Consider the following 18,530-nt stretch of genomic DNA (forward strand, 5'->3'; position numbering starts at 1 on the left):
TTTTCTGCACATTGCCACCTCCTGCATGGATGCAAATCAGCATAGCTTTGTTTGCAACAAAGAGATATTTCTAGTGATTAGGAATACAGGGCTTAAAACAATAATTGGCTACACTGATAGATTTAAATTAATCAATTAATTGTTGAATTAAAAATATTTTGATTTGCTTCCTGTTTTTTTCAGAACCAGAAAAAAAACAAATGCTTTAAAGCTGCAATTTTCTGTCAGCTGGGAGTAAGCCTCACTGAATTTTATAGTTTTAAATACTGATTATAAATAAAATCACATATACACATAACAAATAATTAATATTTCTTTCTCACAACCTTTACTAAGGTGTTGTGTAGTTTTGTTTTTTTGTAAGGTTAGATCTATAAATTTTTATTTGTCTAAATACAGAAGTCAAAATACATTACTGGGTGGACTCCAGTGGCATTCTGACTTTAGATTAAGCCTTGTTCCTTACTGACTAAATAATTCCCCTTAATTCTGCAATTCTCCACAAATTCCAAAACTGTTACAAAGGTTGCCTCAGTCTTCAGTAAAAGATTTGAGGATGTAAGTGGAGAGTCCACAGGCAAAGAAAAGAACTAAAGTCCCTTTGCACTAATAAAAGTCTGACAGCATGGTATTAGATCCACTTATTATTTATGCTTATACACACATTCAATTGATGAATTAATCAATTAATCAAGAAAAATTCATATTATTAATCAGTTGACAGTCCTATTAATAATCTATGAGCCTAGTCATAGGGAAACAGTGTGTGGAGAAAGGATCACTCACTCATCAGTTCCTCAGTTAATATGTTTGAACAATTAAGCTAGGGAGTTTTCATGGATCCCACAACTATCTTTTGGTGCTATTTGTCTGTTATGCTCATTTGAACTTTCTGCAAGAGTTCAGAAAGCCCATGACAGTTCACCAATGACCTTTGGTTTTGGTTTTGATCTCCTAGCAATAGAGCAAGTAGCTTTGAGCGTGACTATTCTTCTAGGTTAGTTGCATGCATAGAACATTTTAAAAATGTTGGACTGTTAAAAAAGGAGTTAAGTATTTGACTATTAATTATTTTCATTTCATAATAACAAATATCTGGATTGCACCTACATTCACATATAAAAACAGAAGGAGAGCTGCACATATACAGAATATTGCATTGGAAAATCAAAATCTGGCTTTATATTGTAGACTTTGAAAATGTCAGTTATGAAATATTTAGACCAGGCAACACAGTCTTCGACTTTCGGTTATAAAATTTTAATTTCATGAGTTGCTAGCTGTCCAATTGTTCAATACTTGTAATACTACAAATCTATGTTTATCAGCTTCTAAACTTTAAACCAAATTAGTGATTCTGTTAAAATTAAATTACAATGACTTGTCAGACACACATACATACTATAATTTGTTGTCTATTTCTGCATTTTTATTTTGAAAATAAAAAATAAAATAAAGTGGTCAAATGAAATACACAACTCACAACTATTTTTACATGAATCATATGCAGTTAACTGTCATATGCTATATTACAAAGACAATCAGAATCATTCAGCTCATCTGTGTATTCATTTTGACATCAACCTTTCTGATTGTGTCTGTATATATTTCTAAAGAAAAATTCTGAAAATCCATATCTTTTGTAAGCATCCATTAAGAGCAGGAAAGCATTTGATGATTTTAATATATACCTTAAAGTAGTCCTCGACTTAGGACTGTTCATTCAAGAACAGTCAAGATACACAAGAACAGTTTTTTCCCGAAAGCCATCACTCTGCTAAACAAATAATTCCCTCAACACTGTTCAACTATTTACAAAGTGTACACTACAACTACTGTTAATCTTCTCACCACTCCTTCTCACCCATCCCCTCCCACTTGACTGTTTCCTAGTATGATTTGATTGTTGATTGTACCCTATGACTATCATTAAGTATTGTATGTTATGATTCTTGATTCTTAACGAATGTGCCTTTTCTTTATGTATACTGAGAGTATTTACACCAAGACAAATTTCTTGTGTGTCCAATCACACTTGGCCAATAAAGTATTCTATTCTATTCTATTTGATTTGATTCATTCAATGACCATTTAAAATTACCAAGACACTGAACAAAAGCAATTACGATCCCTGCCTGAAATTATGACTGTTGCACTCCACCTGTAGTCACATGACAGAAAATTTTGGTGCTTGGCAGTGAATGTCTCCCCCATTTCAGCTCCCCTCCTGGCCCACCAATGTCCACAAAGCTGCTGCAGCCCTGAAGGCCTTAGCATGCTCCTTGACTATTTCTCCCCCTCCTGACTGGGCAGTCTGAGTCCCCTCTCTCTTTACCCCACCATGTCCATGAGGCCTAGGCTTCCTCCCTGCACCACCACATCCTGATTTACTAGCTAGAAGGCTCACTAGCGAGCAATTGTTCTGCAGGGTAGAAAGGCTTTTTTTCTGGCCAGAAAGCTAGATTGTTGTGAAGGCTAGAAAGGCTCTTTCAGCAGCTGCAAAAAAAGACAAAAATAAGAAGACCCAATCTTGGTGGGACAGAGAGAGAGAGCCCAGGCCTCTCAGCCTCTGGCAGGTTTCCATGCGCCTATGGACACTGGACCTTCCCACATGATAGCTTAACTATTGCAATTGGGAGAGCTGGGATTGTGGTATTTGAGCAAAATAGTCATATGGGCATCTGACTTAATGACAGCTTTGTTCAACACTTAGATTCCAGTCCCAATTGTGGTTGTAAGTCAAAGACTATCTATATGCAGTATGAGGGGGTGAGGATATGTAGCCTTTTGTTCCAGAATTTTAAAAAATATCTTCAGTTAATGATAAGGAACATAGCTTTATTATTCATGGAAGCAAAGTAAAAATTTCTGTCACGGGGTTTTCTCTTCCCGTCCTTAACTTCAGCAATATTGGAGCTTAAGAATGAGGAAATGTTAGACAATGCAGGAGGAAGAGAATAAGTTATAGATTTCTTTTTTAAAACAATATTTGTATAATCCATACCTATAGTCTAAAATACAAACAGTAAAAAGAAAGAGGCTATGAAAAATATATTACAGTATGGATAGAATAAACGCAGAAGAAATTTATGAGCAAATGAAGAACCCCATAGAATTTGTCAGTCTATTAGAAATTTAAGTGGGCTACTTTCATAACAACTCAAATTGTAAAAGCTGAAATTGTAGTACTTTTAAAGACAGATTTGATGAATGAGTATGAGTACTGAATTGGCACAAAACCATACACAGTTCAAGATACATAAAGGGTACTTCTGGAATTCAAGTAGATTGGATTTAATTTTTTCAAATGCCTAACTTCCTTTCAAAAAATAGGAACAATAATTTCTTATACGCTAACATTTGCAATGTTAGTTAGTAAAAGAGGCAGACAAATTCCCCAAAAACCTGGGTTGCATCTACCTGCAACAGTGTTCCTGAACATGTCATCATAATATCTAGGTTCAATTTATTTGAAAACTTACTTCCACACAAACTGTAGACTTAGGGAGATTGGTAACATATACTGTAAATTAACATTAAATAATTATAATATATATATATACTGTACATACTGTAATTTACATATACTGTAAATTAACATTAAATAAATAAATATATATATATATATATGGTATTCAGCTTTGTTCGGGTATTTTCCCACGTCATTATAGTTGTGCTTTTAAAGTTGTAGCAATAACACACAACACACACACATATATATATATATATATATATATATATATATATATATATATATATATATATATATATATATATATATATATGGTTTATATAGCATAAAACTATATAAAGAACTTGGACCTCAAATGTAATTCTCAGATTTTGAAAAAGTCAAGACTTACTGAGAAGAGAAAAAGAAACACTATGATGCCTCATGAAACCATTTTATTCCATTCATAAAATTCTACACTCATAATTAAAAATTGTATTATTCCTTTGTTTAACATAATAGTGAATCAAAGCATTTCAGTTTAGCTTACAACTTTCCTATCCTTCACCCATCCAGTTCGACTTTTCTTTATCAGACTTTATGTGTAATTCAATATATTATCATGGGTTGTAAAAAGTTTTGAAAAAGACTTCCACAGTTAGTTAACATAATGTTCAGCTATTTTTAGTTTTGTCTACAATACAGGCAAGAGAGAGAGGAAGAGATTTCCACTGTTCAGCTATTTCAAAGGCCATCTTAAATCACTGACATAATGGCAGATTTTGAAATCTAGGCATTCATCATGATAATTTCCTGTTCACATCCCCAGAGCTGGTGCAAAAATGCAGGCAGCTGTGTTGATACATTATATGTCTCTGTGTTTGTTTATAATGGGTTTTAATTGCCCATTCAAAACCAAGCCAGCCCAGAATGTGTTACATTATCACCAGAATAACTATCAATAATGTGGCTGGAAGAAATGGTTTCTCTCTCAACTCAAGTTTTCAGCTAAGCTGAGATGAAACAAGGAAGCCTGTTCCATGAGAGACTGTTACCATCTCTGCTTTAACTATTGCAAGAAATACTCGCATGAAATTATGAAATGTCTATGTGAAATATTTCATCCACATGAACCGTGTCTCCACTGCAACACATTCTTGCTTTTCCAAACACAATTCTGCTTTGCAGATGTACAAATGGATAAGATGTGCCTCTCACTGTTTTCATATTATAATACTAATCACAAATGGGTGCAATGTAAAAATTGGCCTATGCTGCACCAATAAAGTGCTTGAAACAGAAATTGGGGAGTGCACTGCTGCCCTTGAATTTGTGTATAGCTATTATTCTATTAAACGAACTATGAACACAGATGCCCTTTTGGAGCTCCTAAATTCTAAGTTAATATAATAATCACTTAGTTATTTCTTCTATATAAAGCTTGTATAAACCTAGCAAACCATTGCCCCAATGGCACATTTAAATTCATGTTTATTATTCTATCCTTTTCATAGTGTCCTTTTTGTTCCTATGGGTACCTCTGTGTCAACTACAGTATTCAAATAATCATTAGCCATTGTCTGAATACTCCACTCAAAATATTCTCTTCCACAGACTGAAAACACTACTTTCTCAAGAAAGACGACATCTGCAAGTGAAGGTTTTAAAACTTGGATAATAGAAGTTTCAGCACAACTAACTATAGACATTCCAGTGCATTAAATTTTATGACCTGAAGTATATGCTGGGATATAAAGTTTCGTAGATAAAGAGTTGTATTTCCTCTCCCAGAGTAGTTTTCACATCCCCTTTAAGTTCAGCAAATTCTAGAGCAATGTGTCCTGAGAAGTACTTGTCACTATGCACTGTTGAGGTTTCCCTGGGATGGCCATGGGTATAAGAAGTGGAATTTGAATAAAAAATAATAAAGTTATTGGGATAGTTAGCTCAACATTATATTCTAACAGTGGCCTACTGGACGCATCAGAGAACTCTCAAACAGGTCATGAATACTTCCATTTGCATAACTACTAGTAGGAAACATATTAATAGATGATTAACCCTTAATTATGGTTTCAGCCAATAATGCAAATGGAAGAATGTTACAGTAATTTTAATTCCAGATGTATTATTTAGGATTTCTCTACTACTCAATTCTTAAAAGCAGAGAAGTTTTTGAAGATTATTGCTACACGGTGTGTCTGCATGTTAAATACTCAAATCAAAACACATTTTGCATTCATTATATTACTTGGGTTAATTCTTCCTTTAACTTAGAAAGATCTCTGATAACAAAGTGATTGCTTCTCATGACAATAGTGTGAATATTGAGCAAATCAAGATATGAACTCATGAAAGGTCACAAAAATTAAACTCTCCAGATTTTTAAAACCCTTCATTGATAATATACAGTTGTTTCTCATATATCTTTTTCTTCAGCAAAAGCAGCCAGTTCTTGATAATTTAGCATTATTTTGATGAACCAAGCCTTCTTTCCATCAAATGAATCTTCATTTGCTTTATTTAATATTTCTTTCTTGAGAACAGTAAAAGAAAAAAAATTCTACTATATACCCTAGGAAGGAATTCCAGAATGTCTTATTTTACATTAGCAATTTTAGAAACAATAGATACATATATCTTTGACAGATGTACAATTTGCAGCTGCCAAGGGCTTGCATGTAATTTGTCCAAAATTTGCACTAAGTAGAGCACTATAGCCTATTGTGGCAGTTGGTCTGTAAAAGATTGTGCACTTCCGATCTATGGCGGTGTTTAGATAATGGAAAGGAGAAGGAGAGGGAGGGAGGGAGACAGAGAGAGAGGAGCATTCTCATTTCATGTGCAATCTACACAGGATGCACATATACCAAAACTGAGAAAATTTGAAATTAATTTAATTAAATATAATCTATGGCTGCATAGCCTTTTTCATGGTTAGGTCTACTTGCTCTGTGGGTGGCATGCCAAGGTCCTAAAAGTGGCCAAATCCAAGATAAATGTTGTCTAAGCAAGGACAAAATTATTTATTTAAAGTTAATTTTTATGTAATTTAATTTGAAAGTGAGTATACATTTAATCAAAATTGAATTAAACTAATTAAACGCAGCTAATGTGATTATTCTCCATGTAAAGGAAGGTTTTTCTTTCTATTTCTTTCACATAAAAATTATAGGAAGTTGGCAGTCCTTGTATGGCTGTTCTTCTTCTTCTTCTTCTTCTTCTTCTTCTTCTTCTTCTTCTTCTTCTTCTTCTTCTTCTTCTTCTTCTTCTTCTTCTTCTTCTCCTCCTCCTCCTCCTCCTCCTCCTCCTCCTCCTCCTCCTCCTCCTCCTCCTCCTCCTCCTCCTCCTCCTCCTCCTCCTGTACTTGGATTTGGATCTTGTTGTGAAGCAAATGATACTTCACATGGTCTATTGTCTTGGTGGCCCCGCAGCTGCAAAAATAATGCTATTGTCTTCCAACTGCCTGCAATATAATATATGGGGACTTAACATCTTTTATAGCTTCTCTACCTATTTTTATTACATTATATAATTGCATGTAGTTCGTGTCTTTTCTTTGCACTATTCATTTAGATTGAAATTGCCATGTAGGAATGTGTCTGCCCTGGAATCTAGATCAATTTCGTTCATTGTGATGTATTGGAAAGAATGAGCACTTGTGGTGAAAAACATAGTTTCAATAAACAATGAACAAAGAGTTTCCTGCTTTAAATTGGAGATCTTTCAGTGGATCTACTTTGAGGCACTTGGTCTAATTGTTTGACATCGATCTATTATAATTTCATTTATACAGCAGTAATATTTTATTATATTAAATTGTACTTTGTCATTAATGTTAATGTCCTATTCAGAAGTAAACCTAAGTCAATTTAATTGAATTTATTCTTAAACAGGTATGAGTAAGACTACAGCCTGAGAAATTAAGGAAAATAATCATTTCTTATATTTTTTTTTCCTTTTGAGGAGGTTAATGGACATGTTATCTTCCTACAAATAAGCATGCTGGTTGTTGTTGAAAAAAAACTGCATTTACTTGCAAATTATACTATTTACTATTAATACTATTCACAGAATTCAGTTTTGGGACAAAAAATTTAGTAAGAAAAGTTCCTTTATAAAGGACAAACATAAAACCAATATCTTCTCTACTCACATCTTAAAGAAAAAATAGTTTCCTCTGAAGTAAAATCTAGAAGAATGGGTATATTGTACAATTGGCATATCTTCTTATTGTATTGTTTATATTAAGATATTGGCCATGTAAATTGAAATGAGCAAATTGAACAAACTACACACAACCAAGCAAATCATAATGGCTATAATTCAAGATTTTGTGTTTGTTTCCCTGGGGTTCATAGTTTATGTGGCAGGAAGTACACTGATATTAAATTTCCAGGAAACTCATGTTGAAGTATACAAAAATAGAAATACTGGCTGAGGAATAATAGCATATAGATTGTGCAAAAGGTTTGAATCTATAAAATCTGCAGTTAATTATATGGTTTGGGAATTTCATACATACGGTCTAGGATACCAGAGAGAAAAAAAGATAGAATGCAGGAAATTGGATTGATTTAGAATAATGGAAGGGGGGAAACTATTTATTCCACTGTAGCAACATAAAATAATCTTATTCAGTTATATCAAATTTTTACTTGTATTAATTCATAGAGAATTTATCATCCCCCAATAAAAATTAAAGTGTTCCCTTTAGTGGAACTTCTTTGGTCTGAGGGTTTTTTCTCATTTTATTTTTATTTCTTGGAGCAATAGTAGTCTTGTAGGATGGTTGCATTGTCAGCATTTATCTTGAAACTCTTGGATATTAGTTTTGACTGCAGTCATCTTTCTGACAAGTGTTGTTGCGAGTGTGGTTTATATCCCTGTTCAGGGTGATTTCTGATGATAATGCTCTGTCTACCTCACTGCTTCACACTAAATTATAGATGCTATGATGACAGGACAAACAGTATTCAGGTGCTAAACTCTACTTCCTTTGTGTGATGTCTGTTCTTTTCCCATGACATGAGTGAGTTAAAATTAGGAAGAGAAAATATGCAAAATATTTCTGCTTAAAAATAATGTTCTGACAGTTATTAAACAAGTAATATTTCATTTAATCACCCAAAGGGATTACTTTAAATGAGCAGACAGAAAGAATAATTTTCTTAACACATTCTTGCCCTAGAGTCCTACTATAATGGATCTTCACTTGCCAAATTAAGAAGTTATAATTCAGGTTATAATCAGGATCCATCTTTTTTAGAATGTTATATACAGCTCACCTTTCTGACCTAAGTTCTCAGACAAAATGATACAGATGTGATATCATGCCCACAGTGTATATGATTTCTACTGCCACTGGGGGGAAGGGAGAGAGATTCTTCTATTTTTACATATAAACTTCCTATGTGGTAGGTTTTGTTTCATTTTTTACTTTTCTTGGCCACTAAAGGCAGTAGCCAATCAATTTTGTTCTATTTGAAGCTACCATTTTACTACTATTAGGTTACTACTAGGTTCAAACTAGTAGTGCCTATATACAGGGTCTTAGGTTTAGGAGCTATTGAAATCCTAGCGCTCAGCAGTATTGGGAAAGACATATATAAAGTCTCTCTTTTTAAAAGTGATATGCAGAGAACTATAGATGTTATATTATGGCATGCCTTTAGAGACACCTAAGAATTCCTATTTCATTGCAGTCTGTTGGTGGCACAGCACAAACTGTGATAACAGAGATATTACTGTTGTTTTTAAATAAGTACTACAAAGGAGTTGTAATTAGTTGAGCTGGCATATCATACAGAGCTGTAAACAGCAGTTACAAATCCTGGCTTCACCTGTGCATGGTTATCTTCCTCTCTTGTGTAACTCTTTGCCTCTTAGTCTCAAGATCCAGATGAATCTCAAAAGACTTGAACACTGAGCCCGATCAAAAAAAATGAAAATCAGTGTGTAGAAAAATAAGGTTTTATACTTAAGTAAGAAAAAAACGAATGTGTAGATAGAGATTAGGTGAAACCTGGCTTAATAGCAAAAACATAAGAAGGATCTTGGAGTCCTAGTGGACAATCAAATATGATCCAGCAGTGTGGGGCAGCAGCCAAAAAAAACTAATGCAATGGAAGCTTGCATTAGCAGAAGGATTTAATCAAGATCACATGAAGTATTAATAACACCTTTTAAAGCCTTAGTAAGACTATATTTAGACTCCTGCATCCAGCTTTGCTCTCCATATTATCAAAAAAGATATGGAGACTCTGGAAAGTATAGAAAAGAGCAACAAACATGATTAGGCGGCTGGAGGTTAAATAATATAAAGACCGGTTGCAGGAATTAGGTATGTCTAGTCTACTGAAAAGAAGGATCGGGGTGAATGATAACAGTGTTCCAGAAACTAAGCGGTTGCCACAAAGAAGATGAAGTCAACCTATTTTCCAAAGCACCAAAAGGCAAGACAAGAAACAATTGGTAGACACTAATCAAGGAGAGAAACAACCCAAACTAAGGAGAAGTTTCCTAACAACGAGAACAATTAACCAGTAGAACAGCTTGCCTTCAGAAGTTGTGAATGCTCCATCATTGGAGGGTTTTAAGAAGAGACTGGAAAGCCACTTGTCTGGAATGAGCAGGAGCTTGGACTAGGACCTCCAAGGTCCCTTCCAACTCTGTTATCCTGTTAATCTGCCTCCTTTCTCTTTGATTATTTAGCAAGGGTATTCCACAAGTCTCACATGAATAATAATAAACCAAAAAAAAATCATCTATTATCTCTTCTGCTCCAAGAAAAGGTGATAACACTTATTGGCTTGGTCCATTCCAGCTTCCCCATAAACTTAGAAATGAAGGGTGAGACAGAAAATCATTGTAAAACATTGGAAGACAACTTCTAGGAGTTCAGCTTATCATAGTTTTCAAAGAATTCATGGGAGGTTGACACCATAATTCTTCTTCTGTTTAGTGTTTATTTTATCATGGTTTTCATGCCACTTTTTTTTACTAATAGGTAAAAACAGGTAGATCTGATATATTTTATACTTCCTTTTTATTTGCAGATACAGATACAGCTGTTACACTTAGTGTGGCCAAATTTTGTGCTGTGGCTTGTCCAGTCCACCAAATGACTCTTCAGGAATCGGGTTAGTGACAAGTTATTGAGGCCCTGAGCTTTATCTGGATCTTCCGTCATGTTTATATGCCAATGTTTTATTTGATTGTTGTGTTTATGTTTTGGACTTCTCACTGCTGTAACAGAGATTTGATTTGAAAGCAAGATGTATATCCTAAAGAAGTGTAGTATAAAATACAGCTTTTCAGAGTTCCCATATAATCTCATTCGAGCTTTGCAATCAAACCAGGTTCTTCATTGAGAGCCTGGAACTCTATTCTCAAGGTGATTCATAAAATAACCTCTATTGTTTTTTAGGAGAACCCTAGACAGGTTTTATTATTTTGTTTGAACAGCATCTACAGCAAACTGTGATTATACCAGAATCGTAACACATATATCATGGTGTCATCACATGAATGCCACAATTTTGTACTCTCCATGTATGATACTTATAAATGTGGGGGTTACTTTTTCAGCTGGTTTAGTGTATATTTAATATGAATATGCATACATACGCACACATTTACACTTGTTATGGAATTTTAAGTGGTATTAATTACAAATTCCATTGTTAGGAAGAACATCACAAAGATGAGTTTTAATTATGTTGTTTAAAAAGTTGACCGGCCCAATGTCCATGTAGTCTAGCAATCTGTTTTGGACGATGCCCAAGTCTTTTATTGCCAAAATTACTAATAATTTTCTGGGGGAGGGAAACCATACTTGACTTGAATCTTCTGTCAATTTAATGGGCTTTGTGTGTGCTTGTATGTGAGCCTTCAAGGAATCGTTGACTAGTCCCTGCAGTTTTCTTGGAGAGGTTTTTCAGAAGTGATTTTTCATTGCCTTCTTACTGAGGCTAAGAGGGAGTGACTAGCCCAAGGTGACCCAGCTGCTTTGAGTCTAAGGCAAGACTAGAATTCCCAGTCTCCCAGTTTCTGGGCTGGTGCCTTAATAATTAAAACCAAACTGGATCTCCAAATTCACTTACTCAAATTCATATAAGTGGCAGAAAGAATTCCCCCACACATTTTTTGCAACAGAAATATTGTATGGAATCACTGTTAATTTTACCTCTATTAGTCGATATAAACGGTATTACAAAATGCATGAAAAGTTTAAAAATACTACATCTTGAATCAATCTAAGCAGAAATTGAAATTAAAAATAAATGGTAGGCAAAAGAAAGATAGCTAAATATTGTAAACAGATAGTATGAGCTATACTTTTATAACACTTGTCTCTGAGGATTTTTTTTGTCATTTATCTTTTGAGAGAGACATTTTTATTACAAGACACATTCACTAAAATTAATTGTTTATTACGAATTAATTAAAAAGGTTTGCATTGGTCTAATTGAATTGGGACTATCTTTCTCACTGCTTTGAATTTACAGGTGCTACTGTGGTTGTAGTTAAGATGTTAGAATATTGCTTTACTCCATTGCAAAGGGTTCTGTCAAGAATACCTTTAATATAAAAATAAAAAGCAGTTCATGCATAAAGCATGATGCCCTGAAGCATATTAGATCTGTTTATCTCTGTGTTTAAAATGAACAGTACCTGGTATAGTTTACATAACAAGGCAGGGATCAGCTTGATAAAGCATTTATATCACCAGGGGAACACACTGGCTCATTTCCTCCACACTGTTCTGCATGACTAGCTTGCCCGCCAGCATAATAGCAAACAAAGTTTTAATAGGTCAAGAGCAGAGTAGCCAGTTCCGTTATAATAAAGGATGTTGTTGATTGCTCTTTTGTTTGGTTTTTTTCTTGGCTTTCTCCTCCCCCCCCCCTCTCCATTTTGCTTTATGAGAATATTTATGGGGCTAATTATTGGTTGAGGCTTATGTACATAAGAACTTCCCAAATGGTACCACTAACAGGTCTGTTATCTGAAAAGAAACAATGTCCCTTGATTCCTTGAAAAGATTAAGAAATGTACTATAGCTTAAGCTGTCCCACTGACCTTCCGACGAGTTGGAACTGCAGTTCCCAGAATTCCTAGGCACCTACTTCCTGGCATTGGTGGAAGTTGTAGTCGAAATCTCTTTGGATTGGTGCCACGTTGAGAAGGGCTGACATTTGTAGGAGCAAAAGCTGTTTCATCAATTGCAAGCGAAGCCAAATGGCCATGAATGTAACCATTCAGATAGTTACAAACTGAACTGACATGAGGCATTTTATTTGTCAGCTATAGATTTCATTATCCTTCAAAGCAGAGAAGAGTCATTTGGTCAAATATATCCTATATACTGGGGAAAATACATGGCTCGCAAATGAAAAGTTGTATACATAGTTTTCATTTAGTGACTGCCTTCGACAGTGACCACTGCAGTTACAACAGTGATGAATAAGTTACTTTGCAACTAGTACTTGCATTTAAGACAGTTGCGGTTCACCATTACAGTTAGTACACATTAACTTTTTCCTGATGTTTTTTGGTTGTTGTTTTCTTCCTTCATAGAGCAAAGAGATTTCCTAAGCAAGCTCTCTCTTCCTGAACTGCTATTCTCCACACTGCAGTGCATCCTTAAAAAGTGCTAACTGCACCATAACAAGCTCAGCTCAATGACTTTAATTAACCTGCTGGCAGATGCTGCCTGTAACTGACAAGACTTTGATTAGTTTCACACCTTTCACTTTTCTTTGTCTCTTAAGTAGTTCTGGATTCAGAACTGTGCTATGCGAACAGCTAGTACTAGCACGTTCTTTTCAATGTATATTCCTCATTGTATATCTGCTTTCTTTCTTACATTACAAACATTATGTTACAAACATTAATTTTCTGCTTCCTAATTATCCCAGTAGCAGGTTGAGCATTCCAAAAAAAAGGGGGGCGGGGAGGTTATACAATTTGCCCTTTTACAAAGCTTCTTGGTGGGTTAAGTTCTGGAAACCTTCCCTGCCATTTGAGCTTATCAGCTATTTGGGGTCACATCATTCTGATGCTGTTAAAAAGAAAAACTGAAATGAAATTATATGCAGTCATAGTTATGTGATTTTTCACTAAGTCACTGCTTTGTTTAATGACTGGGTTGCCTGTTCCAATCGTAGTCATTAAATGAGTATTACCTTATAGCATGGGTGTCAAACTCGCAGCGTCATGGCAGTGTCACATGACGTATCTGGATTTTTTTCCCCTTCACTAAACCAGGTGTGGGCATGGCCAGTGCTTGACACATCCAGGCCATGGACCGCGAGTTTAACAACCCTGCCTTATAGCATGAAGGAGTCTGTTCATTGGAAGAAAAATTAAATATTAACAAAATTATTATTAAAAAAATGTTAAATGGAGGGGCTATTTTTTCTTACATGTAGACTTTCCAGATCCAGTTGAAGGTGATTCACTAGGAGGCACTCATATCTATAAATTCTTTTTTTATTTATTAATTTATTTTTGTCAATTGCTTACAAGATAATAGGTGTAAGTAAAAACATAGTTATGAATACATGGATACATATAAGAAAAAAGAAAGAAACAATAGGACAATAGGACAGGGATGGTAGGCATACCCCCTACAGACCTCTTAGGAAAGGGGTGAGGTCAATAGTAGACAGTCTAAGGTTAAAGTTTTTGGGGTTTGGGGAAGAAACCATGGAGTCAGGTAGAGTATTCCAGACATTGACCACTCTGTTGCTAAAGTCGTATTTCCTGCAATCAAGTTTGGTGCGATTAACCTTGCGTTTGTATCTATTGTTTGCTCTTGTGTTGTTATGGTTGAAGCTGAAGTATTCATTGACAGGTAGGACATTGCAATGTAAATTGTTGTCAGTGTGATTTGTGCTTTAAAATAAGTTTTGACAGCTGACTTCCAGTTTTTGGAAGCAGTTTATCATTGCCTTTTCCCAAGGATTGAGAGAGAACTACTGGCCTGAGGTCACATAATTGCCTCCTGCCCAAGGTGAAGCTAGAATTCATGGTCTCCTGGTTTCTAAACTGATACCTTAACCATGGATAAATGTCATCAGATTATTTAGGGGTTGTTCAGGGTAGGTTTAGAGATAATTTGAATTTAATATCACTGTCTCAATTATGTTTCTATTAAAATTATATCAGATGTTCTTTCTAGATAGTAAATATTCTAATGATTTAGATGGCATATTAACTCAAAATCTTTTAACTAGAACCAATTATTTAGTTTTCTTTAAAGTACTGTATCTCTCAAGTTTCCAAGTTGTTAGAGTGGCAGAGAATTGTTGTTGTAACTCTGAGAAAAACTAAACGCCTCTGGTTTTTTGAGTTTTTTCCTTCTGATTATAAACTTTTTACTTATCTTGATATCTGGCTAATGAAGTTGCTTAATAATTATTTTTTAAAAGGTTATCTGATAAAATACTACCTTATTTTCATAGTGAATACCTGACTTTAAGGACGCATATTTTGCATGATGCTTCTGTCAGTTCATCTTGTTGAATGAATTATTTCTTTTCCAATAAAGAAAGTTGATAGCTCAGAATTTTCTATCCAGAATTAATCATTGTGTTGTGCTTGCGTTAATGTTGTGTAAAAAAGACCTTCCTAGGGAGCTCTTTGTAGATGAAAATGGGAATGACATTGCACACACATTCACATTATATTTATCAAAGAAGAAAAAACAAACCAGGCATTGTTTACATGTTGATCATTACCTTTTGATGGCCTACTGAGATTTTGGTTTCTCTTTGCACTAATCTTATGTTAGTAACTGTCATATTCTATTAGCAAATTTAATTTTGTTAATGACATAGAAAGTTGCTAATACAATGACACTCATTAACAACTTTTGCATCATGTTAGCAAAAGCCAAATTTGCTAACAGAATGCAAAAATTATAATGGAAGGAAATCATAATTATGTAAATGCCTGATTTGATTAAATATGCTCCCTGTATTTCTTTAGCAAAATAACTGAACAGTCAGCTAATTACTGTTTTTAGTACCTACCTACATCTTGCCTTTTAAGAACTGTAGAGATTAAGATTTCAGACATAGTTATGCATTAAAGAATATCATTGACCTGAGTACAAAATATCTCTCTACAATAATGAAGACAGGAAACATGGATAAAAGGCAGCTGAGAAGTCACTGAAAAGCTTTAAATAAAATTCTCATGACTTGTAAAAAACCATACATTTCCAATTTATGGTAGTTCAAATGTTCAGAGTACAATTGTCTATCACATTTCTCTATTCCCAATACAGAATATGTGTTAGCAACCCAAATAAATGTTCAGATTGGCAGGTGTTGCTGGTAAAGAATCTAATCCAACAAATCAAGCTAGGTACTTATCAGTTTTATAATATTATGTATAATTTATTCATGGCAAAACTGTAACTATACTATTTAGAAAACAAAACATAATATCTATTATTTATTTATGGTTTTTCTATCCTCTGCCTAATTATATGAGATACACAATAATAACAGTTGAAACATTACTTTAGAACACAATCATAAAACACAGCTAGCTAATAGCTAAAAAGAGTTTGCTTTCTGTTATCATCTGAACCCAGACCATAGATTAAAGTGATGGTTAAGTAAGAATGCCTTGTTACAATTTATTCCCATGGTGTTTAAAAATTAATTTATCTTAACTCCAACCATGCATGTTTTCCAAAGCCAGACTTATCATTGCTAACTTCATAATGATAGATTGTGAATGATTGTGACCTGCAAATTCAGTCTCAATTTATTTATAGTCTTTAGCATCTGCTTGTCTGCTAAAATCTGTGACTGGGGAATTTTACCTTGTGCATGATGGTTCCAACTTTATTGAGCCACCATGTGATTTTCTTTCTTTGTTTTTTGGGGGGCAGTAGAGTGGGGTGTTACCCAAATATTTGGTAAAATCTCATGGCATTGGCTGGCTAAGCACAAGAGGAATAGCTGGAATACTGAGTAACCAAACACATCTTAATTTATTATGAGCACATACGGAGTTAATAAATTCGCAGTTAATTGCACTGAATTTACAGAAAAATACCAGTTCTAAAGTGAACTTCCAGACTGACTGAGCCAATCTGAAACATAACTTGACATAAAGGAATAGGTTTTCTTCCTAAATATTTTTCAGTAGTCTAAAACTGATATTGTAATTATAACTTGGCATCCATGTTAAATCAATTTTGCAGGTAGGATGTCATTACAATGTTAACACTCAATTCTAACATGCTTTAAAATACTAACTCATATGCATTGCTTCCCCCTCCCCAAGGACAGATGGGAGAATGGCACACATTTGGAAGGTGATCTAATTATTAGGAAGTTTCTTTTAATACAATAACATATAATTAAGGGAATGGCCCGAGCCTGCATTCAGATGATACTCAGGTAGCATTTCCACTGCTACATGGGACCTTTTTTTTCCAGAAGACAAAGCCACATTAGTGTATTAGTGAAGAGGATAGAAAATAAATTACAGCTGCCTTCAAGGTATTACTGTTGAGTGCCATTGTTTGGGTTCTTTTTCGATTGTACTTCACTGGCAATATGGCTTCTGAAGGTTTCATATGACAGGTTAGGCGTTTTATCCTTTGAGTAAACAGTAATCGTGGTGTGAAGAAAGTGGGGCATTGGAGAATTTTCCCCATTCTTTGAGAACTCCACTCTTCCTTTTTAGTTTGCTCCAAGGGCTCTTTAGGGATACATATATTAAGCCCTTTAAATAGTTCATAATAAATCTGTGTCTCAGGCTGATTCTGACAGGTTTTTAAAGAGTCTTTTAAGAGAGAATCCTCAATCATTTGTTAATCCATGGGGTGAACTCCAGGCTTGGAGGAAGGGGGAAAAAAACAGTGCAAGCTGCTGTGTAGTGAAAATGTACTGTCAAGAAAATGATAAATATGAGAGAGAAAAGAAAAGAACACAGCATTGTAGCAGTTTTACAAAACGTGGTATATTTAAATACTTTTTTCTTAATTAGGCCATATCTATGGATAGATATAGGAAAATTTCACTATTCAAGAAGAAAAATAGATAATAATCATCTAGCACATTTCCTCCCTAATTTTAATCTAAAAGTGTGCTGTCAACAAGAAACATTCAGACATATAAGTTGCCCAATTCTATTATACTTGTACATGTACAGATCCGAAACAAAAGTTGTGTACATAAAGAAAAAATCAAAGACTTGGTTGTCTGCAAGTAATGTCAATGGGGATGCTGGCAGGAAGTTGGGAATCACTCCCATTCTCACTGCTTTTTTACCGGCCCATGATCATTCTGTTTCTCTCTTTAAGTAAGGACATATTTTTGAAAGGATCATCCAAATGAATTGTCTTGTAATCTACTATGTGGAGAAGGCACATGTCAATTGCTGGGGTGAACAGGACTGAAATAAGAGGAAGGCAAGGCTAAGCCTAAAAGCGAGTGGGTATTGCCTTTCTTTCTTTCTTTCTTTCTTTCTTTCTTTCTCTCTCTCTCTCTCTCTCTCTCTCTCTCTCTCTCTCTCTCTTCCTTTTTCTTTTTCTTTGTTTCTTTTTTCTTTTCCCTTTCCCCTTTTTTGTTTTCCACTTTCTCTTATCCTTTATATACAACAGGCTACTTGGAGGATAATATTTCCCTTTAGATTTTTGATATACTAGCTTGCAAGAAGGCTTTTGAAATTAGACTGGATGATTGCATGGCTTTTGTAAGCTAAAGCAGTTTCAATATGTGAAAGTACTCCTTAGGAAAAAAAAAGATTCATAGAGGAATATTAAATTATGCATGGCAGGAAAAATAAATAGAGGAAAGCATTTTCCCTCTGTTATAGTATTAGAAAATAGATCATCTATTCAGGCTAAATATGCAGAGAAGCAAAATGGAAGTAGACCCATTTGCGGATTTCAAGTTTCCCAAATGGGTTGGACACTGTGTGATGCAAAATGCTGGACTCTCAAAGGCGGTTATCTGACCCATCAAGGTTTCCCTGCTTTTTTTGAAAGTTTCAGCTTGCCCATTCCTTGTATTACCTACTGTTTTTAATTGGATGTGTATAGTTT

General features: G+C 34.6%; 1 protein-coding gene across 14 annotated transcripts in view; it reads left to right on the forward strand.

Annotated features, from left to right (window-relative positions):
- NPAS3 (neuronal PAS domain protein 3) overlaps nucleotides 1-18,530 on the forward strand; it is a 775,438-nt gene that overhangs the window by 686,659 nt on the left and 70,249 nt on the right. For 8 of the 14 annotated variants that reach the window (XM_087921890.1, XM_087921881.1, XM_087921882.1 and 5 more), the window contains one exon: nucleotides 10,510-10,593. The exons of the other annotated variants lie outside the window; for them this stretch is intronic. In XM_087921890.1, coding sequence (XP_087778016.1) covers nucleotides 10,510-10,593 — 84 coding nt within the window. The remainder of the gene's footprint in view (nucleotides 1-10,509; nucleotides 10,594-18,530) is intronic. 14 annotated transcript variants of the gene reach the window in all.

The sequence above is a fragment of the Pseudonaja textilis genome, chromosome 1 (assembly GCF_049901715.1).
Source record: "Pseudonaja textilis isolate UNSWEBS1 chromosome 1, rPseTex1.2, whole genome shotgun sequence".
Taxonomy (NCBI): Eukaryota; Metazoa; Chordata; class Lepidosauria; order Squamata; family Elapidae; genus Pseudonaja; species Pseudonaja textilis.